The sequence below is a fragment of the Leptosomus discolor genome, chromosome 2 (assembly GCF_034619465.1).
Source record: "Leptosomus discolor isolate bLepDis1 chromosome 2, bLepDis1.hap2, whole genome shotgun sequence".
Classification (NCBI taxonomy): domain Eukaryota; kingdom Metazoa; phylum Chordata; class Aves; order Leptosomiformes; family Leptosomidae; genus Leptosomus; species Leptosomus discolor.
The window spans coordinates 38,532,342-38,558,346 of record NC_141392.1 but is presented as its reverse complement, the minus strand read 5'-3'; the positions used below and the strand labels follow the sequence as shown (position 1 = coordinate 38,558,346).

Genomic DNA, 26,005 nt, shown 5'->3' with positions numbered 1-26,005 from the left:
ATTGCATGGTTTTGAGAGTATTACAACAGCCTTCATTTTCATTTTAGTAGACCGTGCATTGTACATTTTTCTCAAAAATAAGGTTTAATTACAGGTAGATTGGGAACACCTTAGTTCTAGAAGGATAATTCTAAATTAATAAAAATGAGAAATACTTCCCTTTGTTCAGTGTCTGTCTTCTAGACTCATCACTAAAGAATTTGTAAGGTTTTATTACATTTTTCTAGTACAGAATGCTGGTTATTATCTTTTAGAAAAATTTTACACAGGTGGGTGCCTTTCGTGGACTCGTGTAGGCTTTGTCAGCTGCATGGTTTTTGTTTAGCATATGTTAAGATGCATGACTTCAATTCTCAGACTCTTCCGTGCAGTTCCCAGGGCATAACTATGACGTTGTGATCTTCTTCTGGCTCTTTATTGCTGGATAGTGCAGATCTGTCAGCTTTGTTGCAGGAAAGAAAACTGTAGTAATGAATCATAAACATAAATATGGAAGGACTTTCCATTTCTCTCATGTTAGTTTGTCAAACTTGAGTACCAAATTTTGAAAGAGGTGGCTTAATAAATTTTCAGTTTGCTTTAGTAGAGCAGAGCAAAAATTGTAAGCTTATAGTCATGTTAACTTCCTTTTGACTAAAAATAGTGCTGTCTCATGTAAGTAAGTAGTTTTATCTTTCATTTCTGCTTTTATTAATTTGTAGTCTTTGAGTCCATCTGAAGTCTGCATCCTGAACGTTTTTTAAATTTTTTTTCAGTCAATGTGTCTCTTGGAAACATGTGATATATAAATAATGAAACCTGAAAAAGATGCTTTGCAGTTTTAACATATAGGTGCTACTGTCCGTATAGAGTTGTTGTGACTGTATATCCTGCTGAACAAGCAAGGCCACCACATCAGTTTCAGGGAGGTGAATGACACTGGATAAAAATAGCATTTACATATGGAAAATGAGCAGAGAGAAATGTTATGTATATGCACAGGACAGAAATAAGTACATTAATAAGCCTCTTTTTATGCGGTATGGACCTATATGCATTTTTAATGATCAGGAATTTATATCAAACAGTCAAAATATTTTCATACTGCTTTCTCCTACATGGAGCTGGTGGAACGAGTCCAGAGGAGGGCTGCCAAGATGGTCAGAGGGTTGGAACACCTTCCCTACGAGGACAGGCTGAGAGAGTTGGGGTTGTTCAGCCTGGAAAAGAGAAGGCTCTAGGGAGACCTTATAGCGGCCTCCCAGTACCTGAAGGGGGCCTACAAGAAGGCTGAGGAGGGATGTTTTGCAAGCGCCTGCATTGACAGGACGAGGGTTAATGGTTGGAAGATGGGAGAGGAAAGGTTTAGACTAGATAGAAGGAAGAAGTTCTTCACCCTGAAGGTGGTGAGACACTGGGACAGGTTGCTTGAGGAAGTTGTGGATGCTCCATCCCTGGAATTGTTCAAGGCCAGGTTGGATGGAGCTTTGAGCAACCTGGTCTAGTGGGAAGTGTCCCTGCCATGGCAGGGAGAATGGAACTAGATGGTCTTTGAGGTCCCTTCCAAGCCAAACTGTTCTGTGATTCTATGATTCATAAGGTTTCCCACCGACTTCCTTGTGCACATTGCCAAAGCTTGGGGTCTTTCAGCAGTCCCATGTTCCTGAGTATCCATAAGAGCCCTGGATTTCTTGAATTAATCCAGGCTTCTGCTTGGACTCTGACGATGATCTTTGGGATGCTAAGGCTGTATTTGTGGCAATAAATTAAATGTGCCCAGGAATGTTCCTGGATGCTAAGGTCAACTGGGACAAAATGACCTGTGCTCATGAATGAGTTTTCTTAGCATCCCAGCCTGGGTGGCTGTATGCAGACTGCATGTTGGGAACAATTTCATGGGATGCTCTGGTTTATGAACTAGGCTTGGGAACTGTTTGGGATTGTGCTAATGCTGTGGGCCAGAAGCATGCTAAGGGATGTTCCTAACTGATTACTAGACTAGAGAGTTGCATTGCGGTGCCTGAGAATGTTTCTGGACGTAGTTTATTAGGATTGACTTGTTCTTAGTCTTCCTAGTTCCCTGGTAGGATTTGAAACGTCTGTGTTTTTTCCAGCCCCCTTCAATCTAGTGAAGTAACCATGTTCTGTAATACAGACTGAAAACACTGCTATAGAAAGGACAGTTCATTGGTCTCCTAGGGTGCTTCCTCGTAGACACTCAAAAGCTGAACAGGATTGTATTTTGCTCTAGGGCTTGGCTTCTCTGCTGCTAAAAATGGGAAGATAATGATTTTTCTCTTATGTGGGCTTAAAAGGAAAGCGCAATGAGCTTTCTTTGGATAGCAGAAAGGGGCTAAAATATTAGTTTGAAAACAGTTGTGGGGGCAGTAGGGAGTTTTCAAATTCATGATGTTGATACAGAGTTGAAAATCACAGCGATGCTGCTAATAAAGGAGATGCCTGTTAAAAGCACTAATGTTTTGTGCTGGACTTTGTTGAGTAGGCTGTATCCGATATCTCGGATGCAGAAATGGCACACATCCAGGTTAGATTCCATCTCCACGTCAGGCCAGACCTGGACATAATGTTATTCTGTCTGCCCTGTGTCAGCAGGCAGAAATGGAGCTTAAGTGTTCAGCCAAATCTGTGGTCTGAATGACTGGATTTTGAGATTTACTGCAGAGCATATTTGCTTTGTGGTATGGGTGGGTGATCCTAGAGGCTCTAACGGCTACAAGTCTTAGGCAGCAGGTGGAGAAAAATGATAGAGATAAGACATTTAAATTGTATAGCAATGGAAAAAAGGATGTGGAACAGATGAGAGGATGGGGAAAAATTACATCATAATGGAAAAAATATCTACAGAGAAAGCTAGAGAAGAAGAAAACTGTTTTGTACTGGAAGGGGAAGTGCTGACATAATAAATAGTGGTAGGGCAAATCAATGTGTGACATCAAGACAAGATTGTTAACTTCCTTCTGAAGGTGACCTCATTGGTGCTGTCTTCAGTTACATGCAAATGTATGAATCTGAACTGAAGTTTGTGATGGAAGTAGCGAATGATAGAATGTTAGTGTCTGAGTAGGAGAAAGATTCTAGTATCGTGGGCTTATTTATCTTCTATTTTAGATTGCAGATTCAACTGTCACAAACGCTGTGCATCTAAAGTACCTAGAGACTGTCTTGGAGAGGTGGTTTTCAATGGAGGTAAGATGAGAAACATGCTTTCAAATACTGACAGATCTTTGGAGGCTTAGCAGGATATGTTAGCTTTTGGTTCCCTCATCTTTGAATATTTTACATCTTTTTATCTTCCCATTTCCTTCACCTGAGATTGCTGATAATTAAGAAGAGTCACTGTAAAACTTATACTCTGGTGACTTTAATTTTACTTTATCACTCTTGACAAGTACAGTATACTTACTTTGCTTGAGATGGCTCAGGGGAAATAAAAATCAAGAAGCCTCAATGTACAAAAATGAAACATCTGTTGTGATCAGTCTGCTCATTGTTCACCATGAAATACGTATTTTTAAATGTTAATATCTGAAGACAAGTACTGGTTCTTGTGACTTTCTCATATCAATGATTTTTAGTGGCCAGAGTTAGTCCAGCAGTTTGAGGTAAAAGAGAAAGGAAAAAACCCAAGCCAAAACAAAACAAACTTAAGTTTTTTGAAACCTTAATTAAGTAGGACTATTTTCTGAATAAAGCTTACAGAGTTGAAAGGTGAAGGTAGGGAACAGTATGTGGAACAAAGTTTAGAGAGAGTCTTATTCTTACAAGTTTTAGATCAGTGTTAAGTTGATGAAACATGGGATGGATGAGTGAGGTGGATTGAAAGCTGGTGAATGGGTGGGCCTAGATGGTACTGATCAGTGTTGTGAAGTCTAGGAAGCTGGTAACTACTGATTTTCCCCAGGGGCCAATACTGGGTTCAATCCTGTTCAACATCTTCATTAATGATCTGGATGATGGGGCAGAGTGTACCCTCAGCAAGTTTGCTGATAACGGGACGGACTGGCTTGTATGACAGAGGGTTGTGCTGCCATCCAGAAGGACTTAGGCTGGAGAAGTGTTGGACCAGATGACCTCCAAAGGTCTCCATTGACTTCAACCATTGTATGATTGTGTTGCCCAGAATCTTGATCCTTGGCGCACGCATTTTTGACGGGAATAAAATTGATGACATGCAGCAGATCACACCAAACTGCACAACCTGATTCAAAGGCCTAGGCAGCAGCCCTGTTAGCCAGTGGATCTGTTGCTATTGCATGATGTGTGCCATCCATTCATGCCTGCCTTCTCCAGCTCCAGGGCTCTTGCCTGGGTCTTGAGATTGGTGACCATGAACAATAGCGTGCAACATGTTGTTGGTGCAGCCTGCTTTCCCCACTCTTGTGGTGCTAAGGTACTAGGACACATGGTTTGGGAACTATGATTTCCTACTGTTCTTCTGTGGACGTAAGGAATCGTTTATTTTTTGTTCTTTCTCCCACCCTTAAATTGAGCTCTCTTCAGACAAAAAAAAAAAACCGACCCAAACCCAAAAGGCTACAGATGAAGGTATTTGTATGTCTTAATTCTTAGTTTTCCACAGTGCAAGTTTTACAGCTTCTGGAAACTTTAAACTTCTGCCAGCAGGGAGTCAGATGTGAATAAGATCTATTCTGCTTTTCTCTTTCCCTGCAATACACATCCCCCCTTTTCTCTCTTACTTTTGCTATTGTGGGCTACAAGGGCAGGGAGAACAGAGTTGGGTTTCTGTTGACGGAGAATTAAATTTGCACAGGAATAATTCTCTGGGTCATCTCTAGCCATTGAAAGGTTACTTTGTACTGATTACTTGTGTGGAACAGAATTACTTAGTGAGATTTAGATTTAGACCTAAAGCTTTTCTGTTTCTTTCAATATGATTCTTCTTTTAGTTGGGTCTCTCCTTGGCATTTAGCCAAACCAAGTTGATGATGTTCATTAGCATACTCTGCATCATTTAGCAAAAACTTGAGGATTTTTTATATTCTGATTGTACTTCTATATTTACTTGCATAAATATGAACTGAAGAAGAAATGTGGGGGTCTTTTTTGTTTTCTTTGTTTTTTTAAATTGTATATTTGAAGTAATATCTGAATCTTGTGTTGTTTCCAGAACCTGCTAGCCCAGGCCAGGACTTGGACATGCCTATGGAAGTTGATAGCAGTGAAATGAACAGTGATGGTAGTCGAGGCCTAGATGATGCTGAAGAGCCCTCTCCTCCAGAGGACAAAATCTTCTTTATGGATCCATCTGACCTTGATGCAGACAAAGATGAGGAAGCTGTCAAAACCATCAGGTAAGTCATAAGATGGATTTCTTTGCTCTGGATGTGCTTTCCTCAGTATTGTGAGTAAAACATTTCTGATTAGCCCGGTTTTACTGGTCACGGTGTTGTTTTTTCATTTGTGTTTGGTTTTTTGGTTTTTTTTTGTTTGTTTGTTTGTTTTTTTTTTTAAAAAAAACTTGAAAATGCTTTATAAAGTCATCTTGTCTCAAGAAAATCTGAAACATAAATAAATGAAAATAATATAGTCTCTTCTAATTGAAAAAGTGCTGTGGTATGACTTATCAAGGAAATAAAACCAGATTATCAAAACATGGTAAAATTTATGGCTTAACACGGCTAAGACATGACTAAGGTCTTTGACTTTAGTCTAATTTAGTTAGTTATACATGTGTGGATTTAAAAGGAATTACTTGACACATTTTAATATTCATATCATAGTCCATACGCATTTTAGGCAGAAGTTTGCTTTATTTTTCTTGAATGTGATTTTTTCTGAAGTCTTCTAGCTGATAACTGTTACATATTTCCTTTAATCAAGTTTGTTCTTTTTACTTTCTGTATTATTCTGAATCGTGTCATCCTGATTTTCTGAAGTCATTCATAATAACATAAAAGCAGTTGTATTAGGTCAAACTAAAAGTCATTTTAGCTCAGGGATTAATAGCAAATAAGTGAGGAAGAGCATATAGTGCTACCTTCCCAACTTTCAGTGATTTATAGCTTGGGGACTTCCTGAGTTGGAAGAAGCATCTTTTTTTTATGTTCCGCCTCTAGGTAGGATTTTTCCATTTATTTCTAATTTGATTTGAAGCAATTAAAGTTTTTGGCATGTACAGCATCCTGTGGCAGCCAATTCTATGTGCTCTGTTAAAGCATCCATACATTTTTGGCTTTTACTCTACCTTGTGATTTCGTGTGTTTACAAATGTTTCTGTAAGTGACACGCGTAGTAGCTCTGGTGTTAAGCAGGCAACTTAGTGGTTGACTCCATCTTCAGTGCTGTTAAAATGTGTACTGACTCTGTCAGAATATTAGAGATATTCATATCCTGTGTACAGGACAGTTAATAATCCCTGAGAACTGATAAAATTTTCTAGTGCAGCTGTGATTTGAATTAACACACCCCTGTTTCTATTTTCATAAATTGAGAAGTATGCTTAGATAGGGACATTCATTAGTGTAATAACAATTTTAAGAAGTAGCATAGTCATCTTACACACATAAGAGAAAATAATAGCAATGTTGATGTTAATTACATTTTTATGCTGGATTAAGACCAACAGTCTCAGCTAATTGTTTTGAGAGAGGATGATTTCTGTAGGTGTCTTCATTCCAGTGTGTCTTCTGTGTTCTGCAGAGTAATTTTAAGTACTGCAATACTTGGACTAGGAGAGCTAATGGGAGCTCAGATACCTTATCAATTTCATCTATCAGTGAAACTTATATGGGAAGAAAAGGTGCCTGTTCTGAAAATTATGGGCTATTCATGTGTAGTACCAGTATAATTGCAGTACTGTTGTATTTTAACTTGTTAAATATTAACTGTTGTATCTTATTTTAGTCCTTCAACAAGCAATAATATTCCACTCATGCGAGTTGTACAGTCGATCAAGCACACAAAGAGGAAGAGCAGTACAATGGTGAAGGAAGGATGGATGGTTCACTATACTAGTAGAGACAATCTGGTCAGTGACTTTAGTTTCTTCTTACCTTAAGTTAAATTATTTCTCTAAACCAGTATATTTTATTTCTTTTATTTAAATATTCTGATCTACAATGTCATTTGAAAGAACTTAGCCATTGTGTTCATTTTAAAGAAGTCTGGTGCAAAAGAGAAACTGTAGTTTATTCAAAATTTTTCATGTTGTAATTCAGCAGTACTTTTTTTCCCCCTCCTTTTTAAGAAGGAGAAGCATCTCTACATTGTCTTAAATGAATTGTATGTTTAAGATTTCAGCTTTCCTGAGATAGTAATATGGAATAATTTGCTTATGTCTTCTTTCTGTTCTGCAGTTGAGCTAAATATTTATATTAATGTTTTTATTCTACTGTGTGAAAAGGTGGAAATCATTATAAAATGATGAGTACTGACATAGTTGACACTATTATTCTAATGATCTAGGTGTTTGTAAATATTTATGGGTAGATATGGGAGCCCTTCATTTCTCTAGCAGTTCACTCTAAAAGTTCACTCTAAAACTCGCTTTTCCTCTTGATGTCAATGGAGTAAAGAGTTGTGGCTTGCCTGCATGTCCTTGGGTAGGGGTGCATCCTCCAAAAAGACTGCATTGTTTGTTTCCAGTGGTACCAATAATGATCTCTTAATTGAACCTTCTTAGGCAAGCTGCTTGGTTTTCTTTATTGAGGAGGAAGATAAGGAAGAATAACTGGGTTCTTTAGAGATGTATGATGGGAGGGAGTCAATCCTCTTGGCTTTTGGTAGATGAATGAAAAGAAGTCAAGAAGTTCCCAGATCTTGTGAAGCAGTGTGTCCTATCAAGACTGTTCATGAAAGGCAGTATAAATACTTTTGCATTCTTTGTCTGTACGCTGGAGTCTAATTGAAGGGGACTTCAGGAGTTTAGGGAAGCAAAGTTATTTAAGTTCTGCTGAAACCAAGCTGAGGGGTAATACTAGTCAGTTCAGGTTACTGTAGTATTTTTACTGTTCATGATTGTCAGCTAAACAGACGACTGCAAGTGGCTGTCAGAAACTGCCTTACAAAAAGTTTCTTTGAAGTACAGTTTTCTAATACCTAGATGTATTTATCACAAACCAAAATAAGTATCTAGTGTATTTTGGATGAGAGTCCAGCCAAGGCTACTTAACAGACACAATTAACATCAGCTGGCTATGGAAAAACTGAGGCCAGGTAGCAGACGAAGGTGAATAGTTCTAGCAGAACTGTTCAGGGCAGACCTGGTATTTGGCTCCGATTTAATCTTTCAGTACAGCTGGTACATTTTTCCATGGACTTTTTTGAACGTCCTTACAGAGCAGTGATCAGATTGTACACCTTAGCTGTGACTTTCTTCATCTGTCAGTCTGACTGCTACCTAGATGACAGCTACCAAAAAAGGCCATTTGAATAGAGTATTCTACCCCAAAGCAAGATACCTTCAGCCAAACAAGATCTTGTAGAACTTCCTAATGGGAGGAGACTTCCTTATTAGGCATTACAACATCAGCTATTTCCCTTGACCGCTCTGTTCTCAGCAAGGTCAGACTGTTTCCTATTCCTGAAACAGCTTGGCTTTCTAACAGTTCCAAAGAGGTTAATTTTAACAGCAGTAGCTGTATGCTTCTTGCTGACCCTGGATAACAAGATATTTCACCCTTTATAATGAGAAGTTTCTGTGTCACAGAATCACAGAACGGTAGGGGTTGGATGGGACCTCTGGAGATCATCTAGTCCAACCCCCCTGCTAACCTAGCTTCACCTAGAGCAGGTTGCACAGGATCACATCCAGGCAGGTTTTTAATATCTCCAGAGAAGGAGGCTCCACAGCCTCTCTGGGCAGCCTGTTCCAGTGCTTGGTCACCCTCAAAGTAAAGAAGTTTTTCCCCGTGTTGAGGCAGAACTTCCTGTGCTCCAGTTTGTGCCTGTTGCCCCTTGTCCTGTCACTAGGCACCACTGAAAAGAGCCTGGCTCCATTCCCTTGACACCTGTTCTTTAGGTATATATAAGCATTGATAAGGTCCCCTCAGTCTTCTCCAGGCTAAAGAGCCCCAGGGCTCTCAGCCTTTCCTCATGAGAAGCATACTCCAGTCCCCTAATAATCTTTGTAGCCCTCTGCTAGACTCTCTCCAGTAGTTCCCTGTCTCTCTTGAACTAGGGAGCCTGGAACTGGACACAGTACTCCAGATGTGGCCTCACCAGGGCAGAGTAGAGGGAGAGGAGAACCTCCCTTGACCTGCTGGCCACACTCTTCTTAATGCACCCCAGGATACCACTGGCCGCCTTGGCCACAAGCGCCCACTGCTGGCTCATGGCTAACGTGCTGCCCACCAGGATTCCCAGGTCCTTCTCTGCAGAGCTGCTCTCCAGCAGGTCAACCCCCACCTGTACTGGTGTGTGGGGTTATTCCTCCCCAGGTGTGGGGCCCTGCACTTGCCCTTGTTCAACTTCATTAGGTTCCTCTTCACCCAACTCTTTGGCTTGTCCAGATCTCATTGAATGGTAGCACAGCCTTCCAGTGTATCAGCCACTCCCCAGTTTTGTATCATCAGCAAACTTGCTGAGGGTGCACTCTGTCCTTTCATCCAGGTCACTGATGAATATGTTGAATAAGACTGGACCCAGGACTGACCCCTGGGGAACACCAGTAGCCAAAAACCTCCAGCTGGCCTCTGCACCGCTGATCACAACCCTCTGAGCTCTGCCATTCAGACAGTTCTCAATCCACCTCACTATCCACTCATCTAACCCACATTTCCCAAGCTTACCTGTGAGGATATGGTGGGAGACAATGTCAAAGGCCTTGCTGAAGTGGAGGTAGACAGCTCTCCCCTCATCTACCCAGCCAGTCATGCCATTGAAGAAGTCTGTCAGGTTGGTCAAGCGTGATTTCCCCTTGGTGAATCCATGTTGACCGCTCCTGACCTTCTTTTCCTCCACATGCTTAGAGATAACAGCCAGAATGAGCTGTCCCATCACCTTTCTGGGGATGGAGCTGAGGCTGATTGGCCTGTAGTTTCCTGAGTCCTCCTTCTTGCTGTTTTTGAAGACTGGAATGACATTGGCTTTCCTCCAGTCCTCAGGCACCTCTCCTGTTCACCATGACCTGCCAAAGATGGAGAGTGGCTTAGCAATAACATCAGCAGTATCACTGCCTTTATTCCTTTCCTCACTCTGAGACCATCCTTTCTCAGAATAAGGTATGGGCAGATTTTGAATCCCTCCGTGAGTTACCAGCCTGTTCCTTAATTCCCCCGCTTCTAAAGTCATCCCTGATTCATGATTTAATAAAGAGCATATATGTTTAAAGGACAGGGTCACCCTTATGCTTTCTCCCAGTTTCCATTCAGTGCTTGCTGGGAGTTCCATTTAATTAAGTCCATTCATGACCTAGCTTTCTTTGTCTAACTGTCACAGGTAGTCTTAGCTTCCACATGACTGAAGTGATGAAGCTCAGCTGTATTATGTTTCAGACTTTGCCATCCTAGGCCAGAGTTAAGGGTCTTGGATTTTTGTCACAGAAAAATGAAAATGGGTTTCTAACTATATGAGCATGGTGCAAGCAAAGTAAGTTAGATTCATACAGCCACATTAGCTTTCTGAAAGCTTCTTTGTTTTGAGGACTGTTCTTCTGTTTAAAATTACAAGACAGTTACATGCAACAGCTTATTCATATGACTTTTTGGTGGGGAAGATCTTTCTCATTGGTGGAGACTTCCAGAAAATGGCTATTCAGTCTGTCTTAATTTTTTTTTTTTCCCCCCAAGATATTTTGTCCACTTGAATCTCGTAGTCTGTCTGTCTTGATGCTTGCTTTTGACCTTCTAGAATTCTGTGTTGACAAAAAAAATAAGGACTTGTTAGGCTTGCTTAGTCCTTGAATCCTTGCGAAGTTGGTGTGAGGGCGTAGAGGGAGAAAGCATGACTCCTACAATTATTAGTAAATTAAAATAATTGAGATTTTGTGAGTACATGCACCTGGAGTGAAACCTGTGTAGGTAAGTTTTATTCCTGTATGAGATAACTGCTGTTGTCACTGCTGTTACTGTAAGGTAAGTGACATTTTTTTTTTTTTTTCTGGTTTGTGGGAATAATTTTTGAGCCTCTTCTTGACTTTAAAAAAAGTCTTTATTTCCAAAGTGTATTTTTTCATGTAACTAGTCTTAAGATGCAAGTGTAGATTAACATGAATTGATTTTCTTAGTAATTTAAAGCTTTTCTCATTTAAATAATCGGATAACAAAAGCCATGCTAGTGATTTATTCCTTATGTTATTGTACTGTGCATTTTGTAGAGAAAAAGACATTACTGGAGACTGGACAGCAAATGCCTCACGCTATTTCAAAATGAGTCTGGAACAAAATATTACAAGGTAATTAATGAGGAGTATAATTGTGTTGCACTTGATTTACTCAATGCATTGTAGATCTGAAATCTACTTGTGAGCAGTATAAGTATTATGTCCATTTCCTCATCTTTTTTAATGAAAACTATGACCAGGTTAATTGGCCAAAGCTTGTAAGTGTGAAGGACCAAGACTAATTCTGAGAAGTTGCTTTCAGCTCCTATTCTAATCCCTTTGAGTATGTCTCTCCTTACATTTTACGTGTACTGTTCTCCTGAATGACCTAGCATATTAAGCTTCACAATTATCAGAGGATTTTTTTGGCTGCCAGTCTAATGAAGGTTAGGATTTTTGTGTTCTATAAGTAGTGACTGAAAGTTTGCATGCTTATGTATTTTATTTTGAGGTTCCTAAAATTAAATTGTTCCCAACTGAAAGTTGCAAGCAAGATTTAAAGGAAGATTTACTGCGCAGCCTGGTGTTACATAAATGAAGCTTAGCAATAAGTTTAGTATATTGTTAATATAATAATATGTTCAATGGTGGAATATGCAGAAAATGTGTTTGAATGTATAAACAGGACTTTTCCCTTTCTTGTCTTACACCTTTAGGTGGGGTCCAATTCTTGCAGCTTCTTCCTTTATAACATCTCTAAGATCAAGCCTTTTCTCTGTACACCCAGCTAAACTTGCCCAGATCCTTTTCATCCCTATCTTGAGCAATGCAGTCTCTTCTCAGACCTCTCTGATACTTGTATTGCCCTGTGCATTCAAAACACAGCTGGTAAAATATGTTCCTTGCTTGTTGCTCCGTTATGTCACTGCTTTTAGTCCTTTGACTTGCCCTTTTGCACTCCTTTCTTTAACTGCTCAAATCTCAGGTTATTTGTCTTTGCTGTTAGAGTCATTCACAGGTTTTGCCTTTACATTTATTTCCTCTTCATCTTCATTAGCTACTGTCTCTTATCCCCCTAATGCCAGCCTGATGTTCACCTGCTTGTTCACTACTCTTGCAAGTGATGTGCTCCCGTACACCTTCCCATGTATGTGGAATGTCCTCCTCCAGCTAGTGTGAACTTGCAACCATTTCTTCCTTCAGATCTGTTCTCTAGTACTGCTTGTACCATGATCTTAAACTGACAAGGTAGAGGATTCAGTAGAAACTGTTAATATCTGTATGAAAGAGACTCTTTACCCAGAACAATTCAGATACATGAAGCAGTGCTTGTTGTCTGGCTTAAATAACCCCATCTTCTTAATGTTGTCTTGTTTCAATTTTTTCCCCTGTCGTGTTCTTCTTTAGCTAAGCTGTATAAACTACAGGGGGAAAATGGTCATTCTGTAGTTGTGCATCATTTGTATGTGGTGGGAGCATGTCTCATGCTGATATAAATGCAGTTTGAGTAGAAAATAGTAGTTGTATAGAGAGAACTGTGGTGGGGCTGGAAGTCTCTAGTCTTGTATAGAGGAATTCAGAAAACTGTGGGTGGGCAATGGTCATGCACAGTTCGACAGTAGTTACAAAGCTTGGTGTTTTGATTTTGGTATTTTGATATATTTGCTTTGATTTGTTTGCGAACACTTTGAGTATCAATATATTAAAATACTATGTGCGTTTTCATTTTTAAATCTTTAATATTTTTCTTCAGGAGATTCCACTTTCAGAAATTCTCCAGGTGACTCAGCCTCGAGATTTTTCAAACGTGGTGCAGGGCAGCAACCCATACTGTTTTGAGATCATCACTGACACGATGGTGTACTTTGTTGGCGAAAACAATGGCAGCAGTCATCACAGTCCTGTTCTTGCTGCCACCGGAGTTGGACTTGACGTAGCTCAGGGCTGGGAGAAAGCCATTCGTCAGGCTTTGATGCCAGTCACTCCTCAAGCTAGCATTTGCACTGCTGCAGGACAAGGAAAAGATCACAGTAAGCAGGCAGACAAGGCACTGTTATTCATATTCTGAAGCTGTTAATGGTAGAGATTCCTTTCAGAAAAGTGCTTATTTAGAGTGAAGTATTGTCTGTCTATTCTCTGCTGAATTGGGTCTGTCATTTTCCAGAAGTCTCTAAAATATGACATTCAGGTTTGTGGAGGGTGGGCAAATCCTTTAATCTGTTGTAGCAGGAAGTAGTAGTTAAGAATCAGATTTACAATATGAATGCATATTGCGGAGCTTTATTGTAGGGGCATTAAGGACTCGCACATAGTCGTTGGATGCGAGAAGGGGCCATAGTTTAGATTTTTCTAAGATACTTAAATAAATAAATATATTCAGATTATATACATACACTCTGAAAAAACTAAATTTGGATGCTATTTGATGTTATCCTCTATATTTTTTTTTAAATCTCTGAGATGTCAGTAACTAAGGAGAAGAAAAGGAGCTTGTGATACAACGTAAATACTGACAGTGATTTTTCATCAGTTCTTTTCAGAACTTTTGCTGAGCTGTGGGTAGTAATAGAAAGTACCTTATTCTTCTTTTTATGCACCTGCCCTCCCTTTCTTTCTCTGGCATAGGATCGTATTTGTTATCAAGGCTCCACTAAACTATATATTGTGTTCTTTCTGTAGATGTCTCGTTGTTCCTTGCAATGACATTCATTCACATTCTGTACAGAGATTTATGCTTTCATTCTTTAGTTTCCTTTCATCGTCCAGCTACTCCTTAATCTTCTTCTAGTGAAATTTTCTTTTGCAGGAGATTCTGAGTTTAGTTTCTCTATCTCTGATATCTGGCTGCTCTGCATCAGCAACAGTTAGAAGTATTTAAATGCTAGTCTGAGGTAAAGGCTTTTTCTGAAAATGCAACCATGGTCTGAAGTGGTAAACTATGAAATGCCAGTACGGGTATCTGTATTTAATTACAGTGAAGAAACATACCTGTAAGGTGGTAGCTCATAACTGGCCTTATACGTACATAAAATGCCGCTTTTGATATTAATTTCTTGGTTCCAAATATGTATGTACACCAAAGCTCTCTTTGTTTTCTAGAACCTAAGGCTTACTGTTGCTGAGAGACTTGTGAGGACAGTTGCTTTTTCCACAATCAGTATTTTTTCACATAGAAATAATATTTTTATATTAAAACTTGACAGTGGTAGAGAATAGAGCTGCAGGGGTAGATACAGAGAGGAAGTGTTTCAGCATGTTTAGGATTGTAGGAGTATAAGAAACTACTATGAGTTGTGGAGTGGCATTTGCATATTCTTAGACAACTCAGGTTGATTTTTAAGCTCTAAAAAGTCTACAGAATGTCTGTTCATCCCTCCTCTTCCTACACATTGTGATCCATGAAATGTATCCCAAGATCTGTGAAGAAAATGAGGTTTTTAGTTAAACAAACAAAGCCCCAAAAGCCTCAAATATATTCTTTCAAATGAAAAGACCAGAAGAGGATGGTGACATTGCTAGTGCTTGAAATACTTGCAGCAGCAGGGAATTTGTAGTGTTAAAATGTCCACAAGACACTAGCTAGTCAATTTATACCACATTCTGGCCAGAAAGTAACTAGAACTGAGGATGCTCTTCCAATCTGACCCATAGGAAAAAGTCCTTTCTGACCTTGTGCCTGGTGGTTGGGGTGGCGTGTTTATTTGTGGGATGTTTCTGGGCTGAAATGAGAAAAAGATTAGTAAGCTGTTACCTGGTATAGATTACATATTGAATCCTGGCATTGCCAATTTCTTCAGAAGTAACAGTTTTTCAGCCCTTAGTCTTATGCATTTCAGACACTAGAAAAAATGGTAGGTAGAGATGGAGTTACTCCTTCCAAATAATTCAATTTTTCTATTTTGTCTTTTGTGCCATCTGTGGAGAAGGGTTCAGTGTGTTCTCTTTAAACAGTTTCAAAAACTGTATCTTCACTTTCTAGTTATCTTGTTTCAACTTTGCTGCAGTTTGTGTTAACCTTAGTAACTTTTTTGTCTGCCTTTCTTGTTTTTCCGTGTGTTCCATAGTGTTATTCCAATACAGACTTGACAATAGTCAATAATCAGTAGGTATATGCCAGGCTGTAATTCCAGTTCATATTCAAAGTGTCTTTGAGAACTAGTTTTTGTTGCTGTCTTAAGTCTGTCAATTCTTTCTTTGAGATAAAGCAGAGATGGCAAAAATCAGATACAGACGTTTTGTTTTTCTCTGAAATTGAGTTTTTAAAGTTCAAGGCTCTTAGGGTGATAAAGGCTCTTTTCAGAGTGCTACTAAATCTATAGTATATCTTCTATCCACCTTGTAGGTGAATTGGTTCTACTTTTTTTTTTTTTTGGAAGTTAACAAATCATCGATGTCCATTTGTCTGCGAGGCTTCACCTCTGTCTTGGAAGTCAAAGGAAAGGGGTGTTTTCTGCCTGCCTTGACATATCTCTTCTTATCGTAATGTCATTCTTGTGATGAAAACTGTGTCAGCATCTGCTGCAGGGTGAAAAATCCTGTATTTTTATCTGGTGCTTTTACTTGCAAATTACCCTTCTTAGATGTGCTCTTGTATTCCAAAGATTGATGTGCTTCTGTAGTTTTATCTGTGAAACAAAGATTGTTTATATTATGGGTTTTACTACTTTTTTTAATTATCAGGTCTTCCATTACTTGCTTTGCTTGATTTGTTTCCTTTTCTTATGCATTAATTCTGTGTATCTTGATACCACAGAAAATTAGTAACCATGTTCATTTGGCTATAAGGGATCTACTTGGTCTTTTTCCCTGTATTTTTCTATATTACTATCAGAAATTCTTAGTAGTGTAATGAACTCTGATACAATTGCCACACTGCTGTTGCTTCTGATTCTCCAGCTCTCTACTGTGTACACACTCATACTGTTCTACTGTTTTTGGAATCAGTGATATGACTAAAATAGACAAGTAATCCCAGCAAAACTCCCAGGGTTTTTTATCTAATCAGTGTGTTAAATTGGAGTTCCAGGGTGTGATGTTTCTGCAGAACATCGATAAAAGTTGTTTCAGCATGACTGGGTTGGAAGTCAGTAAGGATTTTTTGGTTGTGTTTGGTTTTTTGGGTTTTTTTTTGTTTTTTTTCCCCCCTTTTTACTAGAAAAAGCCTGCTCTTCCTATTTACTTACTCAGTTATATCTTCTTTATTGCAGAAGAGTTATCTCTAAGCATCTCTGTTTCAAATTGCCAGGTCCAGGAGAATGTGGTGAGTCATGTGCATTGTATAATAGTAGTGTTTATTTATCTGGGTATTACAAAGTAATTGGTAGTAATGGTGTCCGGATGAGAAAGCAACACCCAGGGTATTGTAGCTAAAGAATCACAGAATCATAGAATGGTTTGGGTTGGAAGGGTCCTTAAAGATCACCTAGTTCCAACCCCCTGCCATGGGCAGGGACACCTTCCACTAGACCAGGTTGCTCTAAGTCACATCCAACCTGGCTTTGAACACTGCCAGGGAGGAGGCAACCACAGCTTCTCTGGGCAACCTGTGACAGTGTCTCACTGCCCTCACAGTAAAGAATTTATTCCTAATACCTAATCTAAATCTCCCCTCTTTCAGTTTGAAACCGTTACCTCTCATCCTATCACTACCTTCCTTGGTAAAGAGTCCCTCCCCACCTTTCCTGTAGGCCCCCTTTAAGTACTGGAAAGCCCCTATAAGGTCTCCCCAGAGCCTTCCCTTCTCCAGGCTGAACAACCCCAACTCTCTCAGCCTGTTCTTGTAGGAGAGGTGTTCCAGCCCCCTGATCATCTTCATGGCCCTCCTCTGGACAGAAGTCTGTGTTATATACAGGAAGTAATCTACTTACCTGGCAGAGCTGTAGGTTTGTATGAATCTATGCAGCTAAGTCAGTCCTCTTCAGGAAAAGTTTCTTGTGTTTTTCCACTCCATTCGGTGTAATGATGGGACCCTTTACAGAGTTTGATAAATGTCAAATGTAAATGCAGCTTAGCCAGTACTAACTAATAAGCTTGTGAACATTTTGATTACTCCTGATATTTGTGATTTCTTTTTTTCATGCATTAGGATATCAGCTCTGTGTACCAAATATTTGCTGATGAAGTTCTGGGTTCTGGTCAGTTTGGTATTGTATATGGAGGTAAATTACATTAGATTCCATTATGCATTTATGGTAGCATATCCGTCTTGATATAACTAGCCTTTTTGTAACTACTTAGCTATATCTAGAATGTCTAGGTGAAGTTTACCTTGTTAAAAGTTTTTTTTTTTGGATTACTTTACTTATCTCTGCAGTTTTATGTACAGTATTTCCTGCATTTGAATTTTTTGAATTTAGAGTTTTGCATTGGCATCAAAATTGGTTTAGAATATGCATTGCATTTTGACCACAGTTGAGTACAAAGCAATCTCTGGTCTGAATTTGGCCTTCGTTAGTGCTTTGGGCTTTTTTTAAATTGCAAATTCTACACTGTTGTCTGTATTATACAGTATTAGAAGTCGTGTATTTAAGGAGGCTGTCAGTTACACCTGTTTTTAATGATATTTGAGAGGTGTGGCCAAAAGCAATTAGAAAAATGTATTTTAGTTCAAGGTTTGACAGTATTTATGCAAACATATTATTGACATATCTTATGCAGTTTGCTACGAATTTCTGTCAGTAGGATAAAGTACAGGGAGGGATTATTTGTCAATAGATCTGAGTTTAAACTTCAAATGTAGTCTTATCACTTTTAGTTTTTTAAAACTTCTGTTGCAAGATACAACTTGTTCATCGTGTGTAATCACAAAAAGAAGAAATACTAGAAATACATCATATGAACTCTGTTTCTCTCTATTTTTTTTCTTTTTTTTTTTTAAATCACATGTGTTATATCTGAAGTATTGAGAAAACCACAGACCATAAATCTGGAAAGAAAGAAAAAGTGATAACTAATGATTTAAAGTGGTAACCTTTCTGCTTCTGTCATATTGTCTCTCTAGTCAGGAAGTTTTGTGGCTATGATTTTTCTGTGTGCCACTTGTGTAGTTAAATACTTTTCTCTGTTACTTCTGAACTGCTTGATGAAAATGCAGTTTGATGGTCTGGTTTTACATCACTCTTAAGAGAGATCTATTTTTTTCCCCTCAGTATTTCTTAAACCATATTGTAAATCAAACTATGCTTCCTCTCTTTTGAATAGAACATGCAAAAATGCAGACAGTATTTTAAAGTTTTAATTTTTTAATTAAAATTTTAATTTTTTTAATTGTTTCTATATATACTCTCCTAAATTGCCTTTTAGATAAATCTCAGCTTGGTATTTTTCATGAGTCAATGCTTATAAATGCATATAAACATAATAAATGCTTATAAAAGGCTTTTATTATATTAATTTTTTTCAGTTAATGATGCCTTAAAATATACAGGATGTGCATACTCAGTTTCACAAGATAAAATTGCAAGCTGAAAGAGCAAGAAAAGATAATATAAAAGAATATTCTTTTGCTGGCTCTGCACACTTGCTTAATTGTTGCTGGTGTTTGAGGAGACTAGATCTGGTAACTTCTAATATTGGCTTCTCCCCACTTGTGTATGATTACTAAAATGATGGTAACAAAACCTTTAATTTAAACAAATACAGGTAAAATTAAGTTGCTTCCATTGTTGTGGGGTTTGGGTTTGGTTTTTTTTTTTAGTGTTGTCTATTCTTGACAAACATTTACAAATTTTAAATCAAGAAGTTATAGGATATTGATTTCCATCTCCTGTTCCTTTCAGTGAGAACAGTTTCCTGCTTTTTTTTATTTCGGTTAGTTTTGAAGTGTCTGGAAAACGGCGACAGAAAAAAAATTATTGACATTTTCTCACTGATGTAAAACTTGCCTGTTGGTTGTGTTTTACTTAGGAAAAGGAATTTTCAACTTGCTTTTCTGTTAAACTTTCTTCAAATTTTAGCTGTAGTCTAGCTTCTGTAGTTAAGTGTTTCATTAGTTTAGTGGTTTGCTTTATGTTCCCCTGCAACCTAGCGTTTGCCTTCTGGGTTATAGCTGGGTGCTGTGATTTTGAATATTTTGCCTAAAAATTGTTGATTCGTTACAGACAAAATGACACACTTCCCCAGAACTCTCTTTTAAGACTTCTGGCTTTATGCTGTTGCCTGTGATAGTCCATTATGCAGTGTATGCTTTCCTTAGAACTAGTGTAGTCTTTTCAAAATTTATTTTTCGCTCTCCAATTGTTAGTTCTATTTGGTAACCTTGTAAACCCTTTTGGACCTTGAGTGATGTCTCTATAAACTGCCTTACTTCATCCAGTGGCGATAAGCCTGGTTTTGACCCTTTGTTCATGATGATGTTTAAGGCAGGTGCATTAGTTGCTTGGTGCAGCAGCCTTTGGAGCAATTCCTGTGCCCTGCCTAAGCCCTGGCCACCAGTACTGACTGCAGAGCCGCAGGTGAGGCCTGGCTGGGTGGTTAGCGAGGCATAGCTGGGCTCCCCGTAGCAGTGCCAGTGGAGTCCTCTGTGCCGCTTGCATCATACGTTTTCCTAAAATGGCTTCCAAACCCTTCACTGAGGAGATAATTACTTTTTTTCCTTTGGTGCACACTTACTGTTCTATGTGAGTTTAGTATTAAATGTCTTCAATTATCAAGGTCTTGCAATGTGTGATCCCATTAACCCTTCTGATGTGAGTGTGATAGAACTCAGTTTGGCAGTTGTGGAGAAGCTGGGTAAGCATTTACAACCACTCGTTTAGCCCATGAAACACCCTATCTGTGTACTGAGGAGTGCTTCTCTTGTAGCTCATGCAGGTTATAGCAAGGAATAGCATCTGGTGCTGTCATCATGGGGTTTTTTTGCTTACCACAACCTTTTAGAGCTTTTCAATCACAACAGACTGTCTGTGGGTGTTAAGGTGGTGTTCTTCATGGCACATAATTACTCTCACATTCCTGTAGAGTATTAGGTATGTAATTTCCTGTGCACGTGGAGCCCATGAAAGTATGAACCCACTGGAGAAGACTTGTAGATCTTCACATTGGTCTTGAATGGTTTTGTTGTTGTGTTTTTACAGAAGAGAGGCAATATTCTGTGCGAGTAGGTATTACTTGCTCATGTGCAAGTTCCTTGCACAAACAAAAGCTTCACCTGATACATCTGGATGTCAATGTGCTTACCTGACAGCAGAGTAGTACTAGTTTAAATTTATCTACAGCACTCCTGTTGAGGCTGATCACTTCTTGTTACTCATGTACCAGTTGCAATTTTAAACATAAATATAGTAATATTGTGCAATTGTACACAGAATATACTTGTTTCCCCAAAAAGGAACTTCTGCTTTAATGATTTCTAGCTATTAATTGCTTCTACCTCTTGATGGCTGACATTGACTTTTTGTTTAGGGAAACACAGAAAGACTGGAAGAGATGTGGCTATCAAAGTCATTGACAAGATGAGGTTTCCAACAAAACAGGAAAGTCAGCTTCGTAATGAAGTAGCCATTCTCCAGGTACAAAAGTGTTTTCCGACCACATTGGAGTTTTGTTTCAAATAAGCCATTAATGAGATTTTGTAATGTGTGTAAGTGCTCTGAATGGATTTCTAAATCTGCACCTGTGATTTCTGAGTCTCTTTGTAAGAGGGAATCTTAAAAGAGCAGGATTTCCTGAGTATTTGGTAGAGTTGATAGCTTGGGGGTGGTATCTACCCCCTATAGGGGATCCACTGAAGACATGTACTTTGGCTCCATGTTGTCTCCCTCAGATAGCAGGAAACTATTATTTTTTGCTGTCCTCCCCTACTGCCTCCTCAATCTGAGTGTTATTCTTGCATGTCCTGTACTGAAGCTACTTGGTGTATCAACTGTAAAATTAATCATTATGGGTAATTTGTGTTAAAACAAATCAGTCTTAGTATTCATAACTGGTATGTTTCATGGGTTGATGTTTGTTTTAAGCTAGTTTCTTGCCTCGGACATTTTGGTTTTGCATCTCTTAACTCTCTGCTTAACTGCTTTTTGATTTGTGGTACAACATTTCTGTGTAATTCAGGATACTTCATACTGTTTTATTTTAGTGATGTACGTATACTACTTTATTTTAGAATTTGCATCACCCTGGGATTGTGAACCTGGAATGTATGTTTGAAACCCCGGAACGGGTCTTTGTTGTGATGGAAAAGCTGCATGGGGATATGCTAGAGATGATTCTTTCCAGTGAGAAAAGTCGACTTCCAGAACGAATAACTAAGTTCATGGTCACTCAGGTTGGCATTAAGTCTCTCTACTTTGAGAGGGAAGGCTAGATTTATCTTTAGTAATTATATGAGAATGGAGTTTGGAGAAGAGGTTTTCTGTATTGTTATTTAAAAGAGACAGCACAGAGAGCTGCGCATCTAATGAAAGTTGAATAACCATGGAAAGAATTTTGAATTTAATTATGTTAATTCTTTTGCTCTTCTTTCCCAAGACATAACATTGTGGACATCCAAAGATGCACGTCAGAACAGTATGCATTCAAAAAGACACACAGGGAGGAGGGGGATGGTGGGGGGAGAGAGAAAATAAACCCCGTCAGTCTTGATAGTCTGGGAAAAATAGTACTTGCACAGTATACACAGATTAATTCTTGATGACTCTTTTGATACAAATTACTGTATTGGTTACTGCGTTGTGGCTTTTGACACTTCTGATCCGCTTGAATAGTGCTGAAAATGTTCTTTCCTTTTTGTAGATACTTGTTGCTTTGAGGAATTTACACTTCAAGAATATTGTGCACTGTGACTTAAAACCAGAGAATGTACTACTAGCATCAGCAGAGCCATTCCCTCAAGTGAGTGAAGATTAAAAAAACTTATTTTGTAACTTTTCATTGTTCTTTTTAAAGAATTAATAGGCATTGCATCTTAAAAAGTGACCTCTTGTGGAATTGTTCAACTGACTTTGTCTAGAATTACTTGAACGACATGTGTTATAGTTGTCTTTTTTTTTTTTTCTCCTTCCAACTCTTAGCCTAGCTTTATGCTCAATACTCTGTTTCAGTTTCTTTCCCTTCAGACATGGATCATGTCTCACAACAATGCTGTGCACCAGCATTCTTTCTTCCAAGGAGCCTGAGAAGTACAACTGCTGCCAGCACTTAGAAAAAGGCTGTGTATACGGCATCTATTTTTATGCTTGTGAAGAGTGCATGGAAATTGGTATTCTGGATTAGTGAGACTATTTCAGTGGAAAAGGCACAGGACTGGAAGCTTCAAGACCAGTCCTCCTTTCTGTTCCAGTGCTGTTTGACCCTGGGAAACAATCTCTTCTCTGTGGTGCATCTCATTCTCTTCCTTACTCTTGTCTGTGTTGGTTATAAGCTGTTGTGAAAAGAGACTGGCTCATTTGTTGCTGGTCTTGCTTAGGGATCTTCATTGTCAGTATGTGTGATATTACTTTGCAATATAAACTAAAAAGCTAATTTCTGTAAGAGAAATGCTGTTCAGCAGTATTAGTATTTAGGTACTGTCAACACTTACCCCTGCCAACTATTACCTTAGATACCTTGGATGGTGTGGATTTTGTGGAGGACATAAGAAATTAGAAGCTGCTAGGCAGCATCAGGAAATTGCTTACAGTCCTGTGACATTAATGCAAAGTGGAATGGACTTCTGGAGTGTCACTTGTATGCCTTTAGTGCATTGCTCTTTCTTATACCCTGAGGAGAGCTTATTAACTTGGGGTTAGCATTGGACTTGATCTGGATCCTTTTCTCTGTACAAGTGCCTGCTGTGTTCAAGTTAAGGAACCATCCCAGAACCATGAAGGTTTGAGTGTCAGTGCAGGCACCAGCTGTTGATGCTTTTTACCTGGATGATTATTGGATTGTTCTGTCCAGAGCTGGCTGGGTCTGGGTTCTAGCTAAAACTCATAGTTTGATTTCTGTGTAGCTGAAGCCTCTAGCTTCAGGAATATTATTAAGAGGAACATGATCTGGCTGGGATTGATGTGCTTTTAAAATTTTGGTTCTGTGCCTTGTGAGGGTGTGGATTTGCCTCAGAAAATGATCTGAGTTTGGAGTTAAGTTTTTTGTCCTTATTTGCACACTCGTGACAGTGTACTACACAGACTGCCTCAGACCTGAGTCTGCAAGGCCAGTTCAGGTCTTGGTCTGAAGCAACATTGCTCTGCAGTCTGCAAAACCAGCAGCCTAAAACCTTAACTGACTGGCTTACCTAATGTTTCATCTCTGGTTTAGTGCATACAATGTTTAATGATGGCAGAAAGGGTATCAAGTACCACTCTGGTCTTGGGCAGCAGCATGCTTTCAAGCAGAGATTTCTCAGTTTAAAATGTATTTCTTTTGCAGGTGAAGCTGTGTGATTTTGGCTTTGCACGTATCATCGGTGAAAAATCCTTCAGGCGCTCTGTGGTGGGGACACCTGCTTATCTTGCCCCTGAAGTGCTCAGGAGTAAAGGTTACAACCGCTCTCTAGACATGTGGTCAGTAGGAGTTATTGTCTATGTGAGCCTTAGTGGTACATTCCCATTTAATGAAGATGAGGATATAAATGATCAAATTCAAAATGCAGCATTTATGTACCCACCAAATCCTTGGAAGGAAATTTCTAGTGAAGGTAAAGAAATTAATTTTTCTATTAGAATGTCTTTGTATGTAGATAACACATTCAAATGCTTAAACCTTAAGGTTCATTCAGATAGGAGTGTGAGAATTATTGATAGTTTGAGTTTAGTAGACTATGCCAGAACGGATAACTGTGAGCTGGCATATATTTGTGAAAGATAAATTGTCAAATAGAATGTTTTAGATAATTTTCAGGGCAGGAGCAGCCAACTGATTTAGCAAGGAAAAATAATTGCATGCGTGAGGAGTGGATGAATAACCTGAAACTTCCCAAAATTCCCAATAAAAAGTTAAGTCATGTGTGAGTATTTGCTGAATGCTTACAAGGTTGGTCTCTAGAGCTCTCCAGTGCCAGCTTTGTTATTAGTAATGTATATGTCATTAACCCACCCGTACATGTGGAAAGACATACACAAAAGCATACAATAGTGGAAGTACATCATTTTGGCACTTCTGAAAATCACTAAAATTTCTAGGGAGAAAGATTAACGAGTAATATAGTAAAGCTTTCACTGTTTCCATCACAGGAGAGGGGAAGCTTACCCCATATGTATTTTTTAGCCTCATTTAACATAAGCAAAGGTAAATAGAAAATTCAGGAGCTTGATTAAGTTTAAAAGAGTTGAGTAGGATATACACACACACATATGCACTGTTAAAAATTCACTTTCACTGCAGCATGTGATTAGTATTTAAACAATGTAATTTTTGTTCTGTTCTTCTTTGTCAGCCATTGATTTAATAAACAATTTACTTCAAGTGAAGATGAGAAAACGTTTCAGTGTTGACAAATCCCTTAGTCACCCATGGTTACAGGTAAACCTGTCTGCCTTTGTCACTATGTTTATAATGGGTGAATAATGATTTTTTTAAAATAAAATCCTTCAGAGGCTTATTAAAACTGCAACTGTCAAAGTCTGTAACAAGCGTTCATGGAGGCTTGAGTATTTGTTTTTAGCTTTGCATTTTATGTGCTCCAGGATTCTGCACATCTGTTAATGGCTTTTTTCCTCAAGGAAAATTTTGTCTTGCTGTCTCTCACACCCCTTACTTTCTGTTTGACACCAACATAGAGTTTTACTCTTCTGGCACCTTTCCTGAATGCAGGCAGTGATGAGTGCCTGGAGCCCCACTGAAACCAGTGTAGAGACAAACATTGTTCAGCACTGAAGCGGAAACACGAGCTGGTGTGTGCTGTAACTTGTAATTGCTTGAGAACAGAATTGTTTGGAAGGGAGTTTATCCACTGCTTTGACGCAGGTTCCTTTCACAATGATTTCACAACACTGTATGCACATACCCACGTACACAAACAACTTAAAAGATGTTAAGGGGAAAATCCAATTAATTTTGAGTCAAACAATATTGGAAGAGTGTAATTTCATGTATGTATATATATACAATTAATTTCATAATAAAGCTAACTTAGCTGTCTTGTTACAAAAAGTTTTCATGATTTACAGTATTACAACCTTAGAAACTAGCCTCTTTAATCTGGAACCATTCTTTGGGTACACTCTGGGTATTTTGGGGGCAGCCGTTTTGGTTTTTGGGTTGTGGGTTTTTTTTTTTTTTTTAACAGATCTCATTGATTATCTTTTGTGGCTATTTATACTAAAAGTAGAAACAAACTGCAGAATTTGAGTGAATGTAGTTCTGCTGTTTCTTAAACTGCTTCCTTAAATCTCCTTTACTGCTTAGGATTATCAGACTTGGCTTGACCTCAGAGAATTTGAAACACGCATTGGAGAGCGTTACATTACCCACGAGAGTGATGATGCACGCTGGAAAGAACATGCTTATGAACACAACCTTGAGTACCCGCAGCATTTTATTATGGCTCCTAATCCAGATGACATGGAAGAAGACCCTTGACTTATGCATTATGCTAAATTGCAGCAAAGAAGGATACTCCAAACAGAAACTGAAGATAAGTTTTGGAATAACTGTTGCTCTTTCTGAATGCTGTAGTTCAGTGTACAAAGCACCACCCCCCCACCCCCCCCAGAGGATCCTGCATTGACATGGGAATAGACTGTTGTCTGACAAGCTTTTCTTCCATCTCTGACTTAAATGAGGAGTAGTTACTGGACAGTGGGATAAGCCCTGTTGGGTAACATTTCACCGAGCTGTGTGGCTACAAAGCCATTACTGAGGTGT

General features: G+C 38.8%; 1 protein-coding gene across 2 annotated transcripts in view; it reads left to right on the top strand.

Annotated features, from left to right (window-relative positions):
• Positions 1–25,838, top strand: part of PRKD3 (protein kinase D3) — a 45,179-nt gene extending 19,341 nt beyond the window's left edge. For both annotated transcript variants that reach the window (XM_086482328.1, XM_086482329.1), the window contains 13 exons: positions 3,109–3,186; positions 5,129–5,312; positions 6,865–6,988; positions 11,276–11,353; positions 12,975–13,251; positions 16,429–16,481; positions 17,307–17,379; positions 20,624–20,730; positions 21,324–21,485; positions 21,953–22,051; positions 23,570–23,837; positions 24,576–24,661; positions 25,547–25,838. In XM_086482328.1, coding sequence (XP_086338454.1) covers positions 3,109–3,186; positions 5,129–5,312; positions 6,865–6,988; positions 11,276–11,353; positions 12,975–13,251; positions 16,429–16,481; positions 17,307–17,379; positions 20,624–20,730; positions 21,324–21,485; positions 21,953–22,051; positions 23,570–23,837; positions 24,576–24,661; positions 25,547–25,720 — 1,763 coding nt within the window. In that variant the 3' untranslated portion in view covers positions 25,721–25,838. The remainder of the gene's footprint in view (positions 1–3,108; positions 3,187–5,128; positions 5,313–6,864; positions 6,989–11,275; positions 11,354–12,974; positions 13,252–16,428; positions 16,482–17,306; positions 17,380–20,623; positions 20,731–21,323; positions 21,486–21,952; positions 22,052–23,569; positions 23,838–24,575; positions 24,662–25,546) is intronic.
• The last annotated feature ends 167 nt before the right edge of the window (positions 25,839–26,005 follow it).